General features: G+C 41.4%; 1 protein-coding gene across 1 annotated transcript; it reads right to left on the minus strand.

Annotated features, from left to right (window-relative positions):
* Nucleotides 1-12,514: 12,514 nt before the first annotated feature.
* Nucleotides 12,515-25,587, minus strand: cbarpb (CACN subunit beta associated regulatory protein b; the record flags this gene model as incomplete). The annotated part of the gene is made up of 10 exons (XM_080506393.1): nt 25,493-25,587; nt 24,491-24,563; nt 20,944-21,071; nt 19,131-19,192; nt 18,178-18,340; nt 17,533-17,704; nt 16,553-16,705; nt 15,922-16,159; nt 15,162-15,351; nt 12,515-14,036 (listed from the first exon to the last, which is right to left on the minus strand). Exons 2-10 carry the CDS (start codon nt 24,536-24,538, stop codon nt 12,515-12,517), a joined length of 2,676 nt encoding a protein of 891 aa, XP_080362519.1. The 5' UTR covers nt 24,539-24,563; nt 25,493-25,587.
* Nucleotides 25,588-26,119: the final 532 nt, after the last annotated feature.

Raw genomic sequence — 26,119 nt, forward strand, 5'->3', positions numbered from 1 at the left:
CGTCCAAGAGCCATTTCTTAGTGAGAATAAAACTTTGGATGCATTTTTGGACCGTGGGAAAAAAAAAACTGGAGTAAATAGAAACCACACGATGATGTGAATATGCAAACTGCACAGAAAGACTCAAACTGGCAACCTTCTCTGGCTGTTGGATGAGTGCAAGTTAAGGGAAAAAAAGTGGTTGTTATTTTTTTGTAGAGATTTGTAGGTTTCACATCAAGAAAGCAAGTCAAACAATTTCAAGATTTGTTTGCATAAAAATTAGTTTCTAAAATCTAAATACGTGAGCATCTTTAGTATGCCTGTTGCTTTTATTTTGTAAATTTTGTGTTAACCTCCTTAAACAGTTTCTCCCTGTTCCCACTCATATTAGAGGGTGTTTTTGTTGAGTCAAGCCGGGTGGAAATAGGTTATGATGCAGCCATTTCTTTGGAGTCTGTTATAATCAGAACCTCCTCAATCGCAAAATCCTATTGCAAATACACGTGGTTCAAGAAAATGATCTTTTTATTTGCACGTTTCTTTGTCCAACTGCACTCAAGTCAGATCCAGCTCAAGGGTCATGTGGGAAATTATGTCTATTTATTTATTAGCTTATGTTGCTTTGTTGTGTTACTGTTTGAATTGGCACATTTATTTCTCTACAGTTGAGCTTAATGAGCTGCCTGGAACTGTGAATGTGTCCACACAGGAGCCAATTAAATTAAACACGAGGACCATCATTCTCCCCCCCCCCCCCCCCCCCCCCCCCCCTTTCCGTGTTTTGTGTTTCTGCCCCCTCCAGAATAGTAGGACATGGAGAGGCGGGCATGGTCTGATTCATTTTATATTTCCAATTAATTGTAGGTTAAGTATGTCAGACCCAAGCTTTGTTTATATGTGTCGGTCAAATAGACGACTTCTTTGTCCATTCATCTGAGGACACACATAAATTCAACGTATTTAGGGACAAACAAAGATCTATGGGTGGGTGATAAAGAGTGCAAAGTGGCAAAGTTTTAAATGTGACAGATATCAAAATGCATGAGGCTAATGCGTTATGGTTCTTAAGCAGATCCTTCCTCCCGAAAGCCAAGATCAGAAAAAAAAACAAAGTTCATTGTGCAAAACCTTGTAGATTATGCCAAAGACACATGGTGTAAGCAAATATACTAAATGAAATTAAACCAAAACCCACAGTCTGTGTGAAGGCATTTACACTATCTCTTTTATCCTATTAGATTGGTATTGAGTGGATGTTACACATGTATGTTCACGTGTATGTTGCAAGAAACTCAGCTGACATTCACACAGTACTTTTCTTTTGTGAATTTTTCTGCTGATTTCTTTTAATGGAGACCCAAATGTCCTGCAACAGTTTCCAACATCTAAGCAAGTCATTTAAGTTTCATCCACCAAATAAATAACAAGGTGTTCATGTCAAGAAACATGAACATTACTGAGGAATTCTCCAGAATAATTCTACTGTCCATGAAGACACTATTTTTCATTCATTTCCATAATCACTTGCTCGGATGAGAAGCTCTGTTAACAGAATTTACTAAATGGGTCATCCTCAAATCCTGCCCACTGACAGCCCAGCAAGATATTGAAAGCTGGATTTTCATATTAATTCTGCACTAGTTTTATCGTCATGTTTTAATTATTTATCAGATAAGAAACGATTAGAAATATGTCATTCATAGGGGACTTTTTCCCCACGAGAAAATGGAAAAACTTTAGTTGACCATGAAGTCTAAAGGTCTTTCTTTCTTTCTTTCTTTCTTTCTTTCTTTCTTTCTTTCTTTCTTTCTTTCTTTCTTTTGCTTGTGGTGCGAGGCCAGACTTTATCCAACACGACTTTCCCTTACCAAGGACATTTCAGCTCCACACCCACACACATCAGTCCACTACAGTGGTATAAAGATGGAACCACTGGCTATACCACAGTGCTGACAGACACAGAGAAAGATAGAAAGAAAGAAAGAAAGAAAGAAAGAAAGAAAGAAAGAAAGAAGGAGACACCAGTGACTCGATCCAAGCCTTTTGTATTTGCTTTGTGAATGCATCTATCTTTTTATCAAAAAAATTTTAATAAACGGAGCCAGTAAGCTCAATGCCTATGCTCATCCACTGCCCTCCTCGACCTCTTTATTCCCTTTGGTGATTCCCTAAAAACCTGCATTTGTCCCCGTTAGCCGTCACTCCTCCGCCAGTTGTGGAAATTGCACATTAGAGGAGAGCGTGTCTTTTGGTTGTCATAGCAACAGGGTGAGTCATTCTGCTGCAGTGGGTTTAATCACACTCACACTGCCTGTATGTTTTCCTTTGTAGCTTTTTTTTTCCATTTCACCATCCCTCTGCCTTCACACACACACACACACACACACACACACACACACACACACACACACACACACACACACACACACACACACACACACACACACACACACACACACACACACACACACACACACACACACAATTGTAAATTGTGGCAGTAAAAAGCTTGAGCATGTGTGTATCCCCGATGGATGTGAACTCCGCAGCGGTTTGACGACAAAGGTGAAATAAACGTTGTTGCATTTGTTTTGATGACTTATTTATAGATCAGGCTAATCAGTAAACCCACAGCTTAGAAGCACAGCATGAAGGAGGCTCCTGGAGAGACTACAGACATGGGGGGCAAACAACCTCGTCATCCAAAAACTCTTGTTTGCTCGAATTAAAAGAGCATGATTTGCATGAAACAGTTTTTTTTCAATTCCAAATCTCCTTTTTGGGAAGTGATTTCCTGTTTTCCTGTAGCAGGACTTGACAAGTTTACAGCTGCGTCTCCCAACATTAACACGACACCCCTTCTGAAGAAATGAATCATCAAACGCCTCATTGTCACTTCATTATCACAGAGCTCAGAAGATGACAATGCCACTGTGAAAGAGAGAGAAACAACTTTTGAATTCATTGTCAAGGAGCTCCACAGATCTGTTAGAAGTAACTGGTTCTATATTAGACACCCTCATTACAAGTAAGCATGCAATATCGACTGAGATGAGTTCTTAATTTCTTATTGGTGAGTTTGTCATCCCACTTCCTCAGGTCCAGTGTGACCTGTTCATACAGTGATATCTCTGTGATGGAGCTCATTTGAGTCATAAGCCTCTGCTCATATCCCGATGGTGGTGTTAACATCGGTGTTCATGGTTTGGATTTCATTTCCCAGGATGCAGTGAGTCACCCTTATCTTTAATTTACCTCTGTGCGGTCCCATGTCTCCTCCAGAGTGGCCTAAGGAGGACTGAGGAGGGTATTGAGGTCACTCAGGTTGGGTACATGAAGGCAGCGAGAGGGAGACAGGGGACAAACAAAATAAACATGCGTCCATTTCAAACATGATTTGTGTAAAACTCTGTGAGACACACTAAGAAGAATACAATTTTAATTGAATCTAAAGTTCTGAACTATGTAGTAATATGGTTTAGTTACTCTGATATGTACTAAAATGCCTCTTGTGTGAACTTTAGTTGTTACTGTACACTATTCTGAAAAGTGAGGTTTCTAAATATCTTCACTTTCAAAATCCTTTTTGAAATTTAATAGGATAAAAAAAACTATTCCATAGCTAATTAAAAGAAAAAAAGATGTTATATTAGATGGCTCTTAATTGCATGAACAGCATAAACTGAGCAAAGAATGAACATTTTCTTTTGAAAAATGGCAAAAAATACATCTGCCTGAGTTGACAAAAGACTGACACAAGAAATGTGTATGTATTTCTGAATAACAAAAAAAATGCCTTTTTAATCAAATGGAGGAGAAAATAGATAATTAACTGCCCTTTGTCTTATATAAAATATATTTGAAAATTTCAGGAACAGATGTCAGACACTCTATGAAATCCATCTCATCAGGAGCTATAGTGTAGATCTCTTGTGTTCTTGATTGGGCCAGTGATGCTTTTCCTATTAGTTTTAGTAAGATGTCATCAACTGTTCAGCTTTTTAATGTTTTTTGGTGGCAGATCTCTCTTGTGAACTGTTGCTGAGGACAAATCCAATAACATGGACCTTCTAAACACAGACCAAATAATTAAAGAAAATTTCATTACACTTTTCACATTGCCCCAGCTTTTTGTGAATCCGCGTTGTGTGGAACTAATAACCACTCACTGCACCACTTGAGGAGCCCTCATCATTCATTCGAGTTAATGCAAATGTTCTCATATTACTCAAAAATGTTGCAAGCATCATCAGGCAATCAAGTACATTTTAATCTTTAAGTGTGTGAAAATCCCAGTGCAATATTTCAGCAAACTTCAAAATGCACATCGAGAGTTTAGTTAAAGGAATTTTACAAGCTGATTGATCAATAAATGTTTCTCTTGCATTTTCCGCCTTTTTCGTAGTGGAGCCACTGTGAGCTGCAGCCTGTAATAACAAAGCTGAGCTGTGGAGAGTTCTGCTCCATCCCCAGAGAGACGGGAGGAGGGTGCACGCTCACATGCGCGCACACCCGCACACAGTGAGGAAAGCAGGATGACGCAGCTGAGAGAGGAAAGGGAGGGATGCATGGAGCAGAATCCTGAACGAGGAGATGAGGAGATGAGGAGGTGGAGGAGGATGAAGAGGAGGTGGAGAGAGAGAGAGAGAAAGGGAGTGTGGGCAGACTGCGTGGGAAGGACTTGCTGCATAATCAACTTTCTAGGGTTTTCTCCCACTTTCCTTTTCTCCTTACTTTCATCACCTTATTTTTTTTTTCCCCTGGCAAAGGAACCAGCCTATTCATCTCCGTCTGCCTGGCTGTCTTACCCACTTGGTTTTCTTTTCATCACTCCCCTAATTTCCACTCTGTTCTTTATTTCCACTCATTTCTTAGAATATATCATTTTGCAGTACAAGATGAGGCACTTTAACCGAGCATCCTTGCACTGAAATTCCTTTGAAAATCAAACAACAAAGGAAAGACTTAAAATCGATTGCATTTTTCATCACCCCCAGTGCTAGTGTCTCCAGACAGATACCCACATAACTTAGAAAAGAGATGGTATTGCCATTGTCCTTCACTTCTGTTATAGAATTTTCATGTATCTTGAGTAATCAAAATAAAAAAAATAAAAGCAATATTTTGGAAGCCTATTTTCTTTCTCAAAGGGCACTTCACAAAACAACATGATCATAGTGGATTTTGTATTTATTTTTTTTGCTTTAAAGGCTGTCTAACACACAGCTAAGGTCTGCTCAGGCAACATTTTTCACACCTATCAGCTTTTGGCACCCCCCCCCCCCCCCCTTTTTTTTTCTCTTCCGTTTTCGCTTCATATAATAACTGAGAAAAATAAGAGTCATCTAATCGTGAGGAAAGAGTTGCCCGATGAGTCATCGGCGTCGTTCGTAAAATGCCTGGAGCTGCTCTGTTTAAAACGCAGCGTGGTATAAGAGGCAGAGAGAGGGAGGGGGAGAGGAAAACGCGTGGGTGGAGGAGGGAGAGCAGAGCAGGTGATGGTGGTGCTGAGGGAGACAGAGGGAAGGGGGAGGTGGGTGGAGAGAGAGGGATGGAGGGGGGGGGGGGTGGATGGGGTTTTCCTCTCAGCTGCGTTCCTGAATACTGAGCAGAGACTTCTGCCGGAGAAGGCAGGGCAGGTGGGGAGGTGTGGGAGATGTGGACTGCGGAGGCAAATATGTGCTCATTCATGCGTGTAAAGCAGACTCTAAATGCGCAGTGTGTGGGTGGGTGTGAGAAGATGGGATACAAGGCGGGGAACACCGTTGCTGTCCCTGTGTGTAGTTTTTAGACAATGCGATAGTTAAGTTGTGAATGAGGCAATCTGGAAAAAGTTACCGTGTTTACTCAATGGACCGAGCATCAGCACAGATATTACAAACCGTGGAAGAGGAAGCACTTCGTAGCATCTCCACTCATGTTATTTTGATTTCAGCAGCTTGGCAATTTGTCTCCAAAATCCCCCCCCGGATGGTTTAAAGACATAATTTTCCTTGCTATCATGACATCCACCAATGCATTCCCAAAGCAGGAATGCAAAATAATAGGAGGATGGGGCATGTAATGCTTGGATGGACCTTCGTCTATGCACGAGGTCAAAGTTCAACCCCCTGAAGCAGCTGTTTTATCTAGCAAAATCCCCGTACAGAATACTTTGCAGTCTATTTTGAATAATATTCATCTGTTGAGAAAAAATTGAAAAAGTGACCAGTTAATATAATCATATTAAAACCAAAAGTATGTGCATTAATGTTTTATTATTATTATTATTATTATTGTTGTTGTTGTTGTTGTTGTTGTTGTTGTTTATTTATTTGCAACACATCTATGTAAACACAAGCTGTATAAAATCTATCCAAAGATTTCCTGCTATTATTCAAACAAAGTCAACAGATTATGGAATGATGGTGGTAACTTTCTAATCCTCATGAAAGACAAGTAAGCAAACATTATAGAGTAGATGTTTATTGAATGGGGTGTTTATTTTTGTGTATAGCAGTACGTAGCAGTTCTTCAGTTTGGGCAGCTAAATGCCATGAGCAGCAGCACCTGCAGCATCTGCAGTGTAAACACGACCTTCATATTCAATAACAAAGGGATGGTTTTGATATCACAGAGGACGAGACTTGGAAATGGATACTGTATAGCGAAAACCTCAAGGGGATGCGTCAGTGGATTTGTCACACGGCACAGACGGTGACGTAGCTACACATACTGAAGGAAACCCCTGTAAACGCCTCACAACTGGCTGACTTCAGCAGCGTCTGGCTCAGCGATTGGCTGGCACATACTGGAGAGAGTGATGGGGGTCTGCTTCAGGATGATGCAAAGGAGTGAAACAAATGGAAGAGGAGAGGCAGTATGAAACCACGGCCATCTCCCTGTTATTCAGAAAGGATTTATATGCGTCTAACCCTTCCCCCACTTTTTAATGAATGAATGGAGCTTGTTTCAGTCTTCTCTTTTCACCCTGCTGTCCATCAGTGCTAATTACAAAGTGATGTGTACTAAATTAGCACACTGACATTTATTCAATCGACAACAATACATTTTCTTTCGTGACAACTGGCTTTACCATTTGAACAATGAAATAGACAGCTTCGACAGATAAACAGGACTAGTCTGTCAGTTGAGTATACGAGGGTTTTCCCATTGATTGTAGAGGTCTTCAGTGGTCACGTCAACAACATAACTGCAAATATGATATGAATGAATTATTAAAAGCCCTCATGTACATGATTTCTTTTCAGAATCTCTCTAACATGCATCAATAGGAATGCCAGCAACACTCTGCAGTTTACCTTGACAGTGATATATGGTTTTGAGTGGTAGGTTTGGCTGTAGCCCAGACTTGGATGAGGCAGTTTGTCACCTCTGCTGTGACAATACTAACCCAGTATTTCAAAAGTAAGGCTTTGCAATATGGTTGATCAGTCCTCCAACTTCCAATTTGGTTGTCTGGATATAGTTTTCTTCTGTTTCAATTACAGCTAAAAACTAAGAAATTTTAACACAGATGTGCCTGGCAAACGGTGGGGATTTATTTAAATATTGATTATCTAATAATTATGCATGTCACACTATCAGTGGGTCAACACCATTGTATGTATGCTATGCATATATTTTACCAAATTTTTTGCAAAAAATACAGACCTGAATAAAATGAAATCTTCAGAGAAGATTTGTCATCATCTAAGGACAGACAGCTCCTGAAGAGGTAAGATATGTACTCAGTTGTGAACACACTGGAGCTCCACAGTGAGCCGTTTGTCCGGGATGCAGCATAGAGGCTGCCACGTTAACTCCACAGAGCTTGCAGCTAATATCTCGGTTTAACAAGTATCAAGAAGCACAAGCATTGACTCGTTTATCTGTGTTTATCTGTGTGGCTCCGCTCAGTGTTACGCACAGTGACGGTGATATTTGACTGGCTACTTAGTATCGATATGAACGGCTAACAAGCAAGCGATGCAAACTCAGTTCCGCAAACAATCCCATTCTACCAATTCGAATTACGGGAGATTTAGTTTCCCTTCAAGTTATCCATCCATCGACACAGCTTTATCTGTTCAGGGACATGGAGGGCCATGGAAAGATCAAACAGAGAGATGGACAGTCATAGTAATTCAGAATTTAGAATTAAATAATGTTTTGCATGTAAAAACAGCTGATCCTATAAACGTTCTATTCACCAAGCTGGCTAATGCTTAAGAGCAGCAAAGCTCAATTTGCCAATTTGCTGATTAAACTCAGTCCCCCTCAACATCATCAAGTGGGCCCCTTGTAACAGACATTACAATCAAGTCATATCCAGAGAGCCTGTTATGCATTAGCTATTTTAAATTGGTACCTGCGTACCTTAGGTTCTGCATGCTTACATTGCTGCATGTTTGTTTTTCATCTCAGTTGTTGATTCTTGCTGCTTCTTTTTAATTACCGTTATGTCATAAATTTCTTTCTTTCAGCAAACACCAACTTCAAGATATTACAGCGTCTTCACTGACCGAGGACATTTCCTTGCGTTAAAGCTTCAGCTGATGTTTCACAGCAACACAGCAGCCCCGATAATAAGCCGAACGGCATGAACTGAAGGAGCCATCAGGATGAGTCGTGAAACATCTTCCATGACATATGAAAATCAATTTGACCTGTATTAAATTGCTTTTAGATGGCGCTGACCTTTACAAAAGAGTATTTGCAGACGTTGTATTTTTAGTACCAGCCTGAAGATGATCAAGTGTTTAAAAAAAAAAATGCAGGTCTATCATTTGAAAAAGTATTGAGTTGCCAAAAAAGTCTTTCTGTAAGAGAGTATGTTGTACTGACAGAAAAATAACTAATGAACATTAGAAATAAGGTAATTATTAAATAAAAAGACAAGTATTTCCACAACATGCTGTCGTCTGTATAGGACACATTATATGTTTAAAAAAGCATGTACAGAAATGTAAATACAAGTTGTAAAAAGATAAATACATGCATGTGATAAGTGGAACAATTGTAGCCTCCTAATGTGGACGTTGCTGAAATAAATGCATTCAACACACATATAAAGAGGGAGTTGGTATCCCATGGATCAAATTCAACTTACTTTCCAAAGTAACTAGTTGCTTTTCATTTGAGGAATTTAATGAATGAACTTTAACCAATTAATCGTTTTCAAGAACTTCCATAAAGTAGTTAATAGCCGATACAAGGAAATAGTACCGCGCTAATATGCTAAAGGGATAACAATCAGGGATATTTTGATCAAATGAAATAAACTTTTGCCTCTTCAATTGTGATTCATTTTGTGACCAGAGGGATTGATTACAAAGTGAGAAAAACAAAGTCCATCACTAAGAACTTCGCAATGTGGATTAGTTTTTTTTCACTTTAATTAATTTTTAAGAGGTTATAAGAAAGACAAAAGAAATCAATATCAGCTTTAGCAATACAGAAGACAATTAAATGAGAGGGAAACTTATTTGTGATCCATTCCCACGCTTTTATTAACAATCATTTCTAGAAATAAAGCAGCACATAGCCATTTATGCTTCATTCATTTATTCACAGACTGGAAAACAACCCTAAAATAACACTTTTTTTTTAATGATTTGGTCCCTCAAGGCTCAATAGATTTGGATCAACAAAAAGCAAAGTTGTTAAGAAAGCACTTTTTTTTTTCTTTGAGAAATTAAGCAGTTTACTAACAAGCAAGGAATACATAAATACTTCTACTTTCAAAGAGATAAATCTCACAAAATCAGTTACACCATCTGAGCATGGCTCATAACAGAGGAGTCCATATAATGCAAAAATCCCATTTCAATGTTTTGACTGCTGCCTTGAACAACAAGCTATAACTATGGACTTGATCCGTTCGTACCATAATTCTGAGAAAACATGATTAATTTTTTTTTGTACTAAAATTATAACTCTCATGCAGACCTACACATGGCTATGCATCGATGCATTTGACAGGCTACTGGTTAGTATACAAACACCATTTACCACCAGTTATGTCACCAGTTGTACAGTATCTGTCTAAACCTAAACAAGACAGTAGGTTAGTCTAGCTCTTGTGACATTGTGCTTGTATACACAGCAAACTTCAATATTTGTACACATGTACTGATTTAGTTTTAAATCCTTTTTCTATGGAGTAACAGTACAGCTGTCATCTTGTACTGACACACTGACTCCGAGCTGATGCATTTAGATACAAGTGGCAAAAAGATAAGTCACCATTTTACCAAATTTGTTAGAATTCGCTCATAGTTGAGAAGGCGGAGGTTGTGATCATTCTCTTTATTAGCACTGCCTGAAAAAGAGCATCGTTTGTTGACACAAAATTGTGCCTGAGCAATGTGTTCTTTAAATTATGATATGATGCTTCAATATGCGAAAGAAAGGAGAATGATTTTTTTTTTTTTTAAGTCAAAATGAACTCTTTGTGCGAGTTCATTTGCTTTCATCTCACTCATTCTTCTCTTAATGAGGGCTGCAGTCTCTGGCTCTGAGTCCATTTAGCGACTAGAGGAGACTTCTTCAACGCACAGGAGGGAGATCATCATCGTCAACCCAAACAAAATGAGAGGAGGATAATGTTTATTCCTCTGATATTTTCAATTCAGCTTTTCCAATTCAGTGCATGGCAACGGCTTCAAAGAATCAGGAAAGGGAGACAGAGGGGGAGGGGTGTAAAAAGGGCTTCCCTTTTATGATTAATATTCATCACCATCTTGTGCAGTGATGCCCTCGACGCACAAGGGAGAGACCAAGAGCACTCCAGCCCCTTTGAAAATGAGATTTCATGAGCTAAACTGGGTTACATTCAACCTGCTGTTGTTGCCGAGGATGTAAGAGCATATTATTAGCATAACCATGGCCATTACATGCTTTCTTTGCAAACACAATATATTCTGGAAGATGGTGGTTTTAAGAAAACGGCAGCTGTGGTTTGGTTTAATTGCAAAAAAAAGAAGCAAAGTCACAGAAAATGTACAGTGAACTTAAAAACTAATAAAACTTTTTGTTCTTTGTTCTATTTGTCTTTCCCTTTTTTTGGTTTTGTTTGTTTTGTCCTTTTTAATGAGCTGTCAGGAAAGGACAGAGAGAGTCAGCAGCCCCTTGAGGAAATAATCTGCTGCACTGTCAACTTTGTTTCACAAAAAGAAAAGCGGATGCAGAGGAAATGAAGTACATAGTGTATGCAGACAAATTAAGCCCGTCTTGTGAGTCCTGTGGATGGTGGATGAATAAACGCGTCTTGTGAATTCAAAAAGGTCTTGGAGGACATTTTGATCACTTTGATCTATTTGCCCACATCATGGTAGGTGTAAACCCGTGCAAACGACTTGTGTCAGTCCTCCCAGTCAGGGCAGGTACATCTCATCAGTGCTGCCCCAAAGTACCTAAGGTGATCGCTTATGGAGTCGTACTTCACTGGGAAAACTGTGAGCGACACATATACAAATATACTGCCAGAGCTCTCGAGTGTCTGTCAGGTTTGATTGTTCTGTTAGCATAGGACCTGTCCTCTTTGATCCACCCACACGCTTGATTGTAACTGTCACTTAAGCAATGCAGACGTAGAAAAATATATTACTACCCGTTAAACAAACTGATAAAAAGTAAAGAAGAAGCTTGTCACAATGTAGCAAAGCATATCATCACAAGTCATACATCCAGTGAAGAAATTCAAAGATTATTTCTAATTTTAAAAAAAGAGAGAAGAGAAACCTTACTGACCTATTTCATTTCTTAGTTTGTTTGGACATTACTTTGAGCGGCCTCAACTCAATGATCCAAATTAACAGTCTGAATAACTGAATTGAGGTTGAAACCACATTTGTAATGAACTTTGAAAAAAACGGATGGTTATTTTGATCTTCTAATTTGTAGGAGGTCTGGATTATTCCAGAAAAATCTAGAGTTCCAGAAATTATCTGGATTAATTATGGCTCATGTAGTTTTGCAAGAATAACTGGGATATTCTAATAAATCTTACAGTTCCTTATTATGAATATATCTTCATATTATCGTGTCCCATAATGTCTGACGTTAGATAATTGTCACTTCCAGTTTAGTAGCTTTCCACTTGTCTAATAGCACCTGGTTTCACAGTGGATTAACAAATAAAAAGACCACACTGGTCTTCAGCTTCACTTATTCTGACGGGCAAGCGAAGACAAGAGAAACCCAAACCATGAATGAGGAAACAGTTATTACTGTAATTTAGATTACTGATATGTTACCTCTATTCAACCATTGTTTTTTTTATCTGTAAAATTTAAAACAGCACCACTGAATGCCTCTGCGATGGTGAGACTATTACAAGGAGGCTGTATACATTTCCAGTGGGTCAGCTGTATCGAAGTGTATCTGACCAAAAAGGTGAAAACAAAAACATGATCTCTTAATGAATGTGGGTCACGTTATTCAAGCTGATCACAGAGAAACATTTAAACTGAGGCAAGGCAAACCAAACTGAAACGACATGTGCGTATAAGCAGGCGACAAGTTGGTGAGGAGGACGAAAGGAGCCCTGCTACACTGGGCTGTGGTCAGGAGAGGCGTGTGTGGCCGTCACCGTCACACACTCGGTGGCTGTGTCCTTGGTTCTGCGAAGTCCCGCGTACAGCCTCTCGTCAAGGTTAGCAGTTAGTTTGTCCGTGAGCTCCGCTGTGATGGTCTGCGGGCCATAGCCTGAGGAGTCGGGCAGCCGAGGGGGAGATTGCTCATCCGGTGGTTCGGGAAGTTGTGCGGACTGTTTGCTGTCCCCCTGAGGATCAAGATGTTCTGCCGGTCCTCCATCTTTCTCTAAGACAGACGTTTGAGGAGAAGAAGACTTGTGGTCCTCGGTGTCTCTGATAGAGGCACCCCGCTCTTTGCCTTTCCGTTGTTCCCCAGTGATTGCTGGCTCGATCTTTGGAGTGTCGGGTGTACTGCCAGTGCCATCGCTGGTGTCTTCATCGGGGGCACTGACGATGCGTGGCAACGTGCTGTGGTAGCTTGTGTCCAGGGGGTAGTTGACGCTGTCGCCCCTCCGCAGTGGCGTGCGCTGCCTCTCAAATGATGAATGGAAATGTCTGACACCGGGGTCGCTCCACTGCTTGTGGCGCTGCCACTGCTTACGAAGGTGGACTCGCGATCGATGCTTCCTCAGCGGTGACTCCTGCTGGTCAAACTGAGGGTCATGCCGGAGAAACTCGTGGAAGAGTGCATCGGTTTTCTCATCTATGCTGTAGTCTCGCCGGTGCAGGGTCAGCAGTGGGAGCGGAGGCTGGGCAGCCTCTTGAGGTGTCAGCATCTGACCATATGGAAACCAGCTCAACGAGCCAGCACTCGGTTCAATGGAAACTCCTCCACAGGCACCCAATGTCAACTCATCCTCAGGTTCTTCATCAAAAAGGTGAGACTCAAAACTCTCACCGATAGTGCCAGTCCGGCCTGCGCTGGTAAAATGGTGCCTCTTCTCATGAGCTGTTCTGTCTTTAGGACTGCTGGTAATGCTGGCACTCCCAAACAGTCTCAGGTCTTCTGGACCGCGAGATGGAGCCTCAATTGACGCATAGCCACTGTCCATCTGAAGTAATTTACGAGTCCCTGTTTCACCATCACTGGCCCCTCGCTCTGACTCTGTGCTTCCTTGTTTTCTCTTTTGTCTCTCTTTCATTCCCAACTTCTCATCCGCATGTATAAAAAAGTCCCTGTCATCCTCCCCACACTCTGCCTCATCCCCTAAATCCTGGGAAGGGTTACTCGGAAGTCCTCCTCGTTCTGCCTCCGTGCGTCCGCCCAGCGAACACACGCTGTCAGCATCACTGCAGACTGAGATCCTGTCATTGTTGCTGCTCTGGTCAGAGGCGGCGTACTGTTCGAGTGTTGCCCGCAGTGACCAGATGTCTCTATAAAGTGACTGAGGGTCCTGGTTTTCAAGGGTATCCAACGTGTTTGCGCCTTCGTTTCTTGCCACAGACAGTATTTCATCCTGGGGATCAGGGGACAGGCCAATCACCCCTGCTCCTCCACGGCTGCAGCTGGGCTCCACCATCACCTCTACCTCTACCCTGTAGTTTGCACACAAGTGTGGCAAGACGAGGCAAAATGAAGCAAAAGTGAGAAAAGAAACAAGTGATACAAGAAAGATATGACACACAAGTGTCAGTGCAAGATTAACCACTTGAACGACACATTCATCTGAGACATGGCTGTATTCACCGAGCACAAAATGATTGTCATGACTTGAAATGGCTGCTGTGGCATGTCCTTAAACTGAACCCAGCTGTAGAGCTGAAAACTTGTGAGCAGAAGAAATATCATTAAAGAAAAAACAACTTTTAGTCTTCCAAATCAAATCCAAATTCATGAATACATATTACTTGGAACACAGCAAGTCTTGCATTAATAAGCTTGAATGTCATTAAAGCGTTTTGTCGTATATGCATCCTGGACATTTAAAAAAAATAGAATGCCATAAAACGTATACAGGAAACACTGGATCTAGTTAACTCTAACATGACAAAGGAAAATATAGATGATAGTTTTGAAGTTATTATTGCCGGAAAAAATACTGCTCCATAAATTAGCTCTATGAAAATAGCTAATTTCAGTGATCCCTGAACTCCTGAGGAAATCATGACATTATCAAACCATGTCAGCGATGAAATGATATCTTCGGCTGGATATAAAGAGAAACCCTGCATCCTAATCCTCCACTCCAGTCTGGGAAAAATCCACACTGGGAATCCCCTGCATCCGGCTCACATTCATGTCACTGGTTCAAAAAGAGGTCTTGTATACTACAGGGACCTCAGTAATTATAGATCAGACAATGACTTTACTGTATTTACGTTTACTCTCTTTGTAAATGTTAATACAGTTACTCACACAAAAATAGAGAGTTTCAACCCCAATTGTTGTGTTAGACACAAAATAGTTAGACTTTCTCCTTATTTATCAATGACATTTATAGTTCTATTCTCATCATAGGGAGCAGTAAAACAGTTTTGCAATAATGCCCACAACTTTAAACAAAATGCATTTGTATATTTTTACGGAATGGTGGAGAATTGGGACTTAGAGTCGCAGTCTACTCTAAATCTTGAGCAGCAACTTTCTAGCTGCTGTATAAAATAATGAGTGCAAGGCAGCAAAGCAGTGGACAGGATGAATGGCAAGGGAATTAAAGATACCTGCCGAGGGAGGGGGATGGCGTGGAAGGAGATGAGAGGAGGCGTGTAGTGGGCTGGCTGGTGCAGTAGGTGATGTCCTGGGTGCGTGCAATGTATTGGATGAGGTCGATGTGGTGTGCGTCGTTGTCGTCTTGGTCCATGCTCTCACTGGCGGCTCGCTGACGCTGGAACTGTCTCCTCTTTGGAGAGCCTGACTCACACCAAAGACCAAAAAAAAGGAAGGTACGTTATGAGAGTGGCGTGGCAGCTGGAGTGTGGAGACACTTTATTCATTGAAAGCTTTGATCAACTGTGGAGGGACTTTGTGATCTTTTTTTAGTCTTGTGATACGACAGATGAGGTGTGTTTGGGGAGGAGAGAAGTGTGTATTTATAGGATGAAAGGGGGACCGGCAGGGTGTATTCACTCAGGGGCTCAAATTGATTTGGTAAGAGTGAATCCTGCGTCATCGAACCATCTGTCATGTATGCGTGTGTGTGTGTGTGTCTCTGAAACGGCCAAAAAGCAGCTCACAGTTGGTCTCCAAAGCTTCCAGCTTAACTATTGTCTACGTCTATTTACCAACAGAGAATTTATGCAGAATAATCACCACACAAATAAACAGCACAATGTGTCTAATAAAAGAAGCTAGAAACCTTGTGATTGTAGATTTACCTTGACAGCTTTAGAAGGGGCCGCAGATTATTGTTGCACACCTCGGCAACATTACCACAGCCTTTTCTAATAATAAAACAATAAAAATACACTGCCAATCCATTACCTCTGGTGTCCAGACTCGATGCTCTCTGGCTGCTGTCCAGCTTCCATTTCTTAATCTTTAAGTAGGGACTGGCCCCCTCCAGACTGGCATGGCGCCGAAGTTTAGTGAAGAACTGCAGCATTGGCCTCTGGCTCCCTGCACCGCCACTGGCAGGTGAAGCGCTGCTCCCCACTGCGCCTCCTTCTCCAACACTGATGCTGCTGCCCCTGCCCCGGGGCCCCACTCCCATCATCTCAATCTGAACACAAATGGAAACACGGTCACAAAGAAAACTTGCCAAGGATGGCGGGGTGGTACTCTCCATGCGTAATCCTGTCTAACAGTGATGTCCTACACAGATATCCATGTTTAACTATCAGTCATCAATCTTGTTGGTCCTCCCTCAGGCTCTGTGACCCTCTAATGTCTGTCTGAATGAATCAGCAGCTGACTGGATGGTGGGTGGAAAGCGTGGCCGACTCCAGAAAATGTATTGCCTTGCTAATGACTACAGACTCTCTCTGCACATTTTACATTGGCCTAGATTCCAAACTCAATCCCTGCTTCATTTCAGAGAAAATTATGGGTTTTCACAAATAATTTGAATTCATACTCAGCTCCTGGCTGTGGTGAGAGTTTTGACATAACTTACGGAGCAAGTGCTGGACTCCTTGGCACAGAAAGCCACATTGTTGTCATGGAAGCGGGCGTCCACCACAGAGTTGAGTGCATCTCCAGGGAGGGCACAGCTGGGATTGACGCTAAGGCTGGTCAGCGCTGTTTGTGGTAGAGGACACAACATCGGCTGGAAGGAAACACACGCACACACAAATTATATAATCCCACTTGTTGTTTGATTTGTTTTGAGTTCATGCTGACATTTCTAACATTTGACCAAAGGATGTAAGCCAACTACATGCTGGACAGCTGTTTATTCAATTACAAAATTTGACATCATAACTTTGCTCACTATACTGCAATTAACGAAATACTACCATAACATGGTAATATTGTTCAGGGTTTTAACAAACAACTCCTCAGTATAATTTAATGAATACCAGTGTCAATATAATATATGATTTCCAATAGTGGGCTCATCACGAACTAGTTTCGATTCCATTGAATTTCATAAAACCATCAAAGCAGAAGTGCTGTAGAGAATACTTGTTAGATTCTGTAGTCCTGTAGCTTCTTCAAGTGAGTCCAGTCCGTGTTGTTTTCTTACTTCAATTAATTTGTTCTCGAAATGAATTCAACATGGCTTTCTTGTTTAGTTTCAGGACATGCAACGGCTTAAACCCATGAAAATACATTTCTTCATTTTCTGTTCATGCGTTTGTGGCTTATTGTTTATTTCTTTCTTTCACATACACATTTTGTACAATTTCATCATAGCATCCCCCCTATTCTGTTCCTGAACGACAGGATACAAATATCTGATGACTCATCCTGCCCTTATAGAACAGTCACTGTTTTGTGTCCAATTGAAAATTAAGCAAAGTCCCCGATTCTTGTGATTGGAGACATTAGATAAATACATTTACATGACCTAGATCCCGTTGACTGATGTTGTAATTGGCACTGGCCGAGACTAATGACATGCCTGAACTACGAGCAGGTCAAGGCTGTTACCTGGAAGATGGAGAGCGCTGACTTAGCGACAGGCCGTGTTGTCATAGTGATGGTGTTCTCGGCCGAATCACACTCATGGATGGTGACAATCTTGAGGGCGGGGGGAGGTATATGGAGGTGCGTAAGCCGGGCGTTCTTTAGGTGGTGAAAATCTCCCTCTGTCAGGGTGTACCTGAAGTGGAAAACGTTGAATTATATTAGGACAAAAAAAAAAAAAAGGTTGAAATGTCTGCAGAATGAGACATCAGCTGAGGACACTCTCAGTAAGTGTAACATCATGAGGCTCATCCTTGCACAGGAGACAGAAAGCAGCAAGGAGAGATCTGACTTCAAACACAAAAACGGCTGCACTGCTATCAGGATTTAGCCTTCCATTCCGTTTGAAGAATTTGCATATTAGACTGAAGGCTTTGGGAGGAAAGTACAGAAGTAGAATAATGAGAAAGGGAGAAAGCGGTTTCTGTTCACGGCATTCCTAAAGCTCTGAAGCCCTGAATTCCTTCTGCAACCTTAAACTCACATCGAAGAATGTTGAACCATGTAGACATGTTTACATCCCTTGACTTCAGAAACCAGCGGGCGTGAAATTAATCAGAGTGCCAAAGGAAAAGCAGTATGTGCATGTGTGTGTGTTGAATTTCGCACCTGCGGCCTTTCTCCTGGGTCTTCTTGCCATGATCGAAGAGCGCAGCCTCGTTGAAGGAGACTCGGCGGCCAGTGGGCCCCGTGGAGAGGAACCGCTCCGTCTCTTGGTCATGAGAGCTGGCCATGGACAGGCAGTCTGACTCATCCACCCTGATGGTGATTTCTACCCACAGACACGAGAAAGCAAAGACAGAGATAATTAGGTAGGCAGAGAGACGGGGAAAGTGACAAAAGAATTATTCAACGTTAGCGAGGTCAGAGGTCGGTTAGTTCACTGCGTTTATCCAAACCAAAGTGTTAATGAAAACCACACTGGCTGTGATGAGTTCTCATCATTGAAATGTCTCAGGATTTCTGAAGATAAGGATTGGTGACAGATGGAGACTGGTGGGATAACTGTTTGCAGTCAATGTGCTCAGAAGAAGTATTATTATTATCATTATCATTATCATTATTATTATTATTATGTTGTGTTGTGTTGTGTTACATTCTATTCTATTCTATTCTATTCTATTCTATTAACTGACATAGGGGTGCACCCATACACATACACATACACATACACATACACATACACATACACATACACATACACATACACATACACATACACATACACATACACATACACATACACATACACATACACATACACATACACATACACATACACATACACATACTGCTTTTCCTCTGGTCCCAACTATCAAAAGGTGTTCCGGGAATGGCATGACCACTTTTGATTAATCAAAGAAGAATCACAATAACATAATGGAATTTAGATATAACACTTTGATGTTGATGTTTCAAAAAATATATCAGCTTCCGTCACTACATATTGCACATTCCCTGTCGCTAGTCATCCTTCTCATTACTCAGCTCCTCCTCTTTTCATCTGTTCCTCTGTCCCTCCCCCACTACGCTGCTGCTTCTTTGTCCTGTTTGCATCTTACCATGGGTGGGCTGAGACTCCTCCATGTATGTGGTGTTGGTTTTCTCAGGGTCATCGTTGGCCCTGGGGCACAGAGAGAAACATTCAGATCAATGCGGTGACATGATTGCTCCTGAGGCTTTTTTTTTTTTTTTAATCTGACAGACACCCTCCGATGCAGGCAGACACACAGGACGCCACAGTGCAAGGCTTTCTGATCAGCAGTACTACTTGAACCTCCTAATGAATGGAAATGGTACATCTGTACTTTGAAAGTACAGGATGACATTAGGTCTTAACTTTTAGTGTCAGAGAGATGGGTGTGAACCACCACAGGAAGGGCATCCGGTGTAAAAATTAGTCCACAGGGCAAGTTGCTCCCTTTAAAACCGTGCAGCTGTATAAACACGGTTACTCTGAATTTTCATTTGGGTGTCAAAACTTTGAATATTCATCTTTAGAACCGGGGAAATGAGGTAACAGGGCTGCATTTTTGTCTAAACAGCTGGCTCTATGATCAATACCAGAATCATTGCTGGTAACTTGATAACCTTCAGGGCCAGGGGACTTCTTAAGCTGACAATACATTGTGCTGAATCACAGTTTAAGGTTCCACTAATATTCAAGAACTGCTTATATAGTCTCACTAGAGGAAGACTTTGGTGTAATGAACTTCATATTCTGAAGCAGATTATGTTGTATCAATGTCTTTTGATGGAATACATCATGCAGACAATGAACATGATGAAAGCTCTTTCCAATCAAATCTCTCCATCTTATATGCCCGCACCGCTATGATTTAGAAGTGTGTCCTCCTCATTCGATGTGTATTGTATGCGTGAAGGGACTCGAGGGATTTCTCCATCCACACAGAACTGCGCATCTCCCCGTCTTTCATTTCCTGTGTGGCCCCTGCTACCTCGTACGTGTGAGTGTATTTATGTGTGTATACTCTCCATGAGCACAAGGCACCGGGTTGAGACGCAGGATTTTCACCACCGATGGCTTCTATAAAATCTCATTACACTCATCATTTGTACCAGCTTGCCCGACTCTCCCCTAGTCTTTTCACGCCTCAACCCGCGCTGCTCTGCATCTTGCTGGTGTGCTCTTGTGTGTCGAGTGCATGTGTTGATGCATGCGGCTGTGGAGAGGGACAAAGAGTCTCGAGGGCGAGTTGTCTCGCTGATGAATAAACACAGATGAATGACAAATAGATGAGCATGAATATTGAAAGTGTTTCCTACACTGTCTTTTCATAACATGAGAGTCATGACACTCAAAGGAGGATGTGTATGATGAGTGAAAGCACTGTGGTGTCCTGCTTTGACATGCTGACCGGTCCAAACGAGGGCATTTGTTTCCTGCAACTTTTTTTTCATTGTGGGGAAAGCTGTAATCTACCATTTACATGTGAGGTCAGCGAGAATCGTCTCTTTTGATTCATTCACTTGAGTGCCTTGAAGGTAGTGTTGTTGATTTAAATTGTGTTAAGACTCTATGCTTGGAGGTTTGAGGAGGCAATAAATAACAGCAACACAAAGCAGCAATATCGGATATTAAACTTAAAATCAATGCAATGTAGCTTGAACATCACCACTCTGCTGGGGCACAGGGACAGCAAAATGTGAGCATCGCAGGCATCATAACGTTATCATTTATTACACTGAGCTTGTTATTAAATTGCACAGCTGCTGCTGTTATTATGTCCACTCCTCGTATCAGACATTGGTTGGGTTCCTTATGGGGTTTTTTTTGGACCTTACATATTGCTGTAAGTAAAATAACACAAGTTGATGCAAAGTGTCATATCGAACCTGATATTTGCAACGTACCTGTCACAGCATTTCCCTCTTCGATAGCAAGTGATGAGGAAGACGGAAATGAAGATCAGTGTTCCTACCAGGATCAAGAGAAGGAGCACATGGCTGCTTTGTTTGCCCTCAACCTCAAAGGGGATCTCCTGTGGTAAAAGAAGAGAAGAAAAAAAAATCTGAAATTGCATGGATGCAATGCAATGCATTGGATGGATGGATGGATGGATGGATGGATGGATGGATGTATGCATAAACAGACAGATGATTTTCATCAAAAATACAATCCTATGTAACAACAAGAATAACACCATAAATGGAACATGATACAAAGCGTGCACTTGGAATTTCCGTTAAAAGACAGGTCGACATTTGGCTCCACGTGAAATGCCTGACACTTCAGCAGTGAACAGGATTTGCAGCTGTTTTACAAGTGCTGTTACACAGTCAGGATAAAGAAGCAGATTTATTTTGCATCACAGCTGCTCAGTTCCTAGTTTGAGTGAAGAATTGCGGCCCTTCTGTTTGGACTTTACAGGTTCTCCCAGTGTATGCTTGATTTTTTTGTGTTTTTTTGGAGAGACCCTCTTATCCTCTCCTGAAGAATAATGCAAAGTTGATTGGTGTCTCAAAATTCCCCGTATGTGCGACTGTCTGTCTCAGTGTTTTCCCTGTGATCGTGATCTGCCTTCACCCATGGTCACGTGGACTATACTATATACTATAAGTTGGCTAAGTTGGATAAACAGTACAGAAGACAGATGAAAACATTTAATACTATTGGCTTGTTGGTCTGCAAACAGTGTGTCCATAAATATGATAGCTATTACTCAATGAAAGTTAAGGCTATTAACCTGTCTATTATATAGATAGCTATAGGACAGCTCTTAAAGAGAAGACAGTAGCTGAGTGAATTAATCACAGACATGCTGCACTGGCCAGATGTTGCGGTTAATGGCTTCAAACAATTCCAGTCAGCCGACCAAGTGTTCACATATATAAAGTGAGATCCATCTATCTATCTATACATTTCTAATACTGCTTTATCCTGGGTTTATCAATGGGTGCAAGGCCTGATTCAAGTTAATTCCAGGCAAAAGCATATCTGGGATGGATCACCGATCCATCATAAAATAGCATGTGTAAATGATTAGATTCGATTTATTTATTTATTTTTGTATTTTACCTTTCAAAATCAATACCAGCTATTTTATAGTTGCTCAATGATGACCAATAATGGGTGCGTACAGAAGCTATAGATGCTTTTGGCATCGTGCAATTTGCCGAGTTAGATTACAGTCCGCTCATCAAGTTAGTGATCACAAGTTTAAACTCGTTAAAAATCTTTATTTGTTGGATTGGATTCGTGGAGAAATTTTTGATGTCTCTTCTGTGGCACATGCATTTCATTCGTGCCTGTTGAATCCATTCATACGCTGCCGTATCTAACATTATTTCACGAAGAAATCCTATAGGGGGGGAAAATCCAGGGTTATTGAATGGCATTTAGAGTTCACTTACATCGTGATTTTCCCCTGATTAACAGGCCCCAAGCACCTTGCAAGGTTAGTAACACACACACACACACACACACACACACACACACACACACACACACACACACACACACACACACACACACACACACACACACACACACACACACACACACACACACACACACGCACACGCACACACACACACTGAACTTGCAACCTTCCAATTTTACAACCCACTCTACCCACTGATCCATAGCGGAAGATTCTTTCTTTTATTTTTTCAGTTTTGTCAAGGATTTAAATGTAGCACCAAAGTGCTCAATGAGCCTTGGTTGTATATGTGCAATCCTTTCTGAACACAGTGGCACACTTTTATTGTTTTGAGCGAACTTAACAATTACTATTTTAAAGTATACCCAAGCACAAGTCATGTTTTATTTAGAAGACAACAATCAACTGGAAAGTCTTATCTCTTGCATTATCATTTCAGAAATGTCTCGTGTTCAGACGTGAACTTGTGTGTTTCAGACAAGTTGTGTTTTTGTTGTTTACAACAGAGATGGAGAGCAACGCATTTTAAAAACGTTATACTCTATCATTCACAATAATTCAATCACTCACATGTCATGTGAATGAACAACTGCAATATTTGTTGTTTTCTCTTTGTCCTGTAACATGTCTCGCTCTTTCTTTCTCTCACTCACTCTCTTCAACAAATGATTGCAGTTAATTGATTCAATATACAATCAGATCACCAATACAACCCTATTGCAGCCGTGACACCAAAAGGTTGGGATTGTGTGTGTAGAGTATATAAGACCAGAATGCACTGATTGAAAAAAAAAAAAAAAAAACCTTTTATTAAACAATCACTCATTTTGAAGGTTCATTGATTTTCTTTAAATAATGCATCCTGTTATTTTTTTTCATATTTCCTTCACATGTATTTCGTATATATCAAATGTACTTCAAATAATAATAGACACAGTCGGTAAAAGTGAATAAATGGAAAGATATACACACGGGAATTTCACACGTCACTTCGTGCATGAACTGTGTAATCACACACACAGGTGGATGCATAGAGCTACCAAAGATATGTGTAAGTAAACGTCAAGACTAAAGCATATTTCATACATTTGAATAAACGCAAGAAATCTGTTGCAGAGCGAGCCCGTGACATGACCAAAGTGTGTCACTCGAAGAAGAGCGAGACAATCAAAAGAAAGGGTAACTGATATTGGTTCTCTTTAAAGATACAGGACGGGTTGTTCTTGGAAGAGATGCAGAGAAAGGCTTGAGAGATGGGATTGAGATGGTTTGGGAATTTCCAAACCACAAACTTTTCTGTATATTGGCATCGAAAGTTCAGATGAAACACTGAACAATTGGAAAAGATGAGAACTTTAAGTGGGCATTTGAAGAACTACAGAGTCTTAATAGCTTTTTCAAGATGAAGCCATTTAGAAAACTCGCCCCTATATAGCAGATGGCAAAACTCCATGACTTTAAGGTTGTGCAATCTCTGGTTGAATTTCTAATGGCATTCTTTTTTTGCTTCTATCTGCTACAAAACAGGCATTGAAAGTGGTTGAGTAAAACGTTGGATGGCAAAATGAGTGGGAGAGTGGAGAGTATCAGAGTGATATGATAGCCAAGGTTATATAAAGATAACAGACTCTCAACCGGCAAGATCACAATGATAATGTTTTAGACGGCGTGTTTTGCCAAGCTCTGTGAGGAAGAACAAGTGTTAATGAGCGCTAACCTCTGACGTCATGCCGTAATTTCTCTGCAAGGGGAAATTAAAGCTGAGATTAGATCAGAGATTTAATTATTTCAGGTCCAGGTCAGGATGTTCTCTATTAGCCAGTCAGTCGTCCAGAAGAGAATATAAGGGAAAGTATGGTTCTGGCGAGGGCGCGCACACACACACACACACACACACACACACACACACACACACACACACACACACACACACACACACACACACACACACACACACACACACACACACACACACACAGGAAGTTTGAGAATAGGCTAGTGGTGAAAGGCAGACTTACTGTTGAGTTTTCTGGTAGGATGTTCCAGACGGTAGACTCATTGCTCATGGTCCAGGCCAACTAAAGAGTCCCCCTGAGAGATAACACATGCACATGCACACACGCACATGCACGCACGTACACGCGCACACACACACACACACACACACACACACACACACACACACACACACAAATATACAAAGGAAATGGCTGTTACTGGAGCCGTTCATCAAATCACAAATACCAAATGTACTGCATTGTCTCTGTAGGAACAGATCCCAATTTACTTGACATTTGAGTCTTAAAAAGCCATAAACACTGACATTTCAAAAGATGGGGAGCTCATTTTAATTCCAATGCCGCACAGTTTTGGATGCTACTTGCAAGAAAGCACAGTTTTACTAATACAAGCCCCCCCCACCCCCCCAAAAAAAAAAAAAAGAATACTGCAGGAAGAAGCCAGGGTGTGCAATTGTTTGCATGGGTGCATTAAAAAGAAGTGTTAACATTTCTGCTTATTATCACACATGATTCCATGTGAGCATAAACACTCCCAGTTCCCTTCAGCCTCTCGGCACACACAGAACAGAGAGAAACGCCAGTTTTCATTAAACCCTGGCTTCAGCAACTGGGCTCCACTACGGATGCTGCTGCTGCTGCTATGCGTTTGCTCTCACAGATCATAGCCATTAATACTGCTACTGCTGCGCCAAACACCCACACATATGCGCGCACACACAAACACACACACCTTGTGTGGCTCTACTCACCCAGCAAGGAGAAGCAACATGCCAGCAAGCATTCACAGCACTCCTTGCTCGCCAGCTAGTCACTGCAGCACTCAACTTCAGCACCACAACCTGTAAGCTGTCTGCTGCCAGCCTATGTAACTGCCTGCATCCACCGTAGGAGCATGAAAAACTATTACGGGAAAAACCATCACAGCTGTGACCAGAATTGCTTTCCTTTGCTTTGCAGTTCTGTACCACATCCTGCTTTCTGCCAATCCAGTGGTCTTACCCTGATGGAGGGCAGTGCGCATGCAGCAGCTCTGAATGTGTGTTGTCAGGCTGTGGTCCTGGAGTATCCTCCTCGGCTCCCTCGCTGCATCCTCAACCAGCTCAGCCCACTCAGCAGAAGGAGCCCGAGCGGCAGTGTTTCCCTCCTCACGGCTGGCCCACCGGCCCTGGAGCAACAGGACAGCAGCGCTGCATGGCTGATCACAAACACACAAACAGAATGATGATGGTTAATTATTCAGTTGACGGAAGTTTTACATTACATAAATGCCTGCATTGAGCAAATCCACATTGTTCACTGACAACCTGCCCCATCACTATTTTTTACTATATTTATTTAGGCTTATGGAGAGATACTATTTTTCAGTGCTTGTTCGCTGAAAAACATTCAAACTTATTGTGTTTTCAAGGTAAACCCTCATTAAACTGAATGACTCTTTGGCAGGCACCTGGTAATGACAGGTGACCTACAGTCACAGTGGGCAGCCTTCACTCTGCTGTAAGCCATCTAGTAATTTAGGGGGGAAATGTAATATTCATGAAGAGGGCTGTTCAAATCATTGCATTCCAATATGTTATTGAACATGGCTTACTTTTGTTGTATGGCAGACCCTGTTTATTGCTCTCC

This window comes from Blennius ocellaris (assembly GCF_963422515.1).
Source record: "Blennius ocellaris genome assembly, chromosome: 12".
In the NCBI taxonomy this organism is placed as follows: Eukaryota; Metazoa; Chordata; class Actinopteri; order Blenniiformes; family Blenniidae; genus Blennius; species Blennius ocellaris.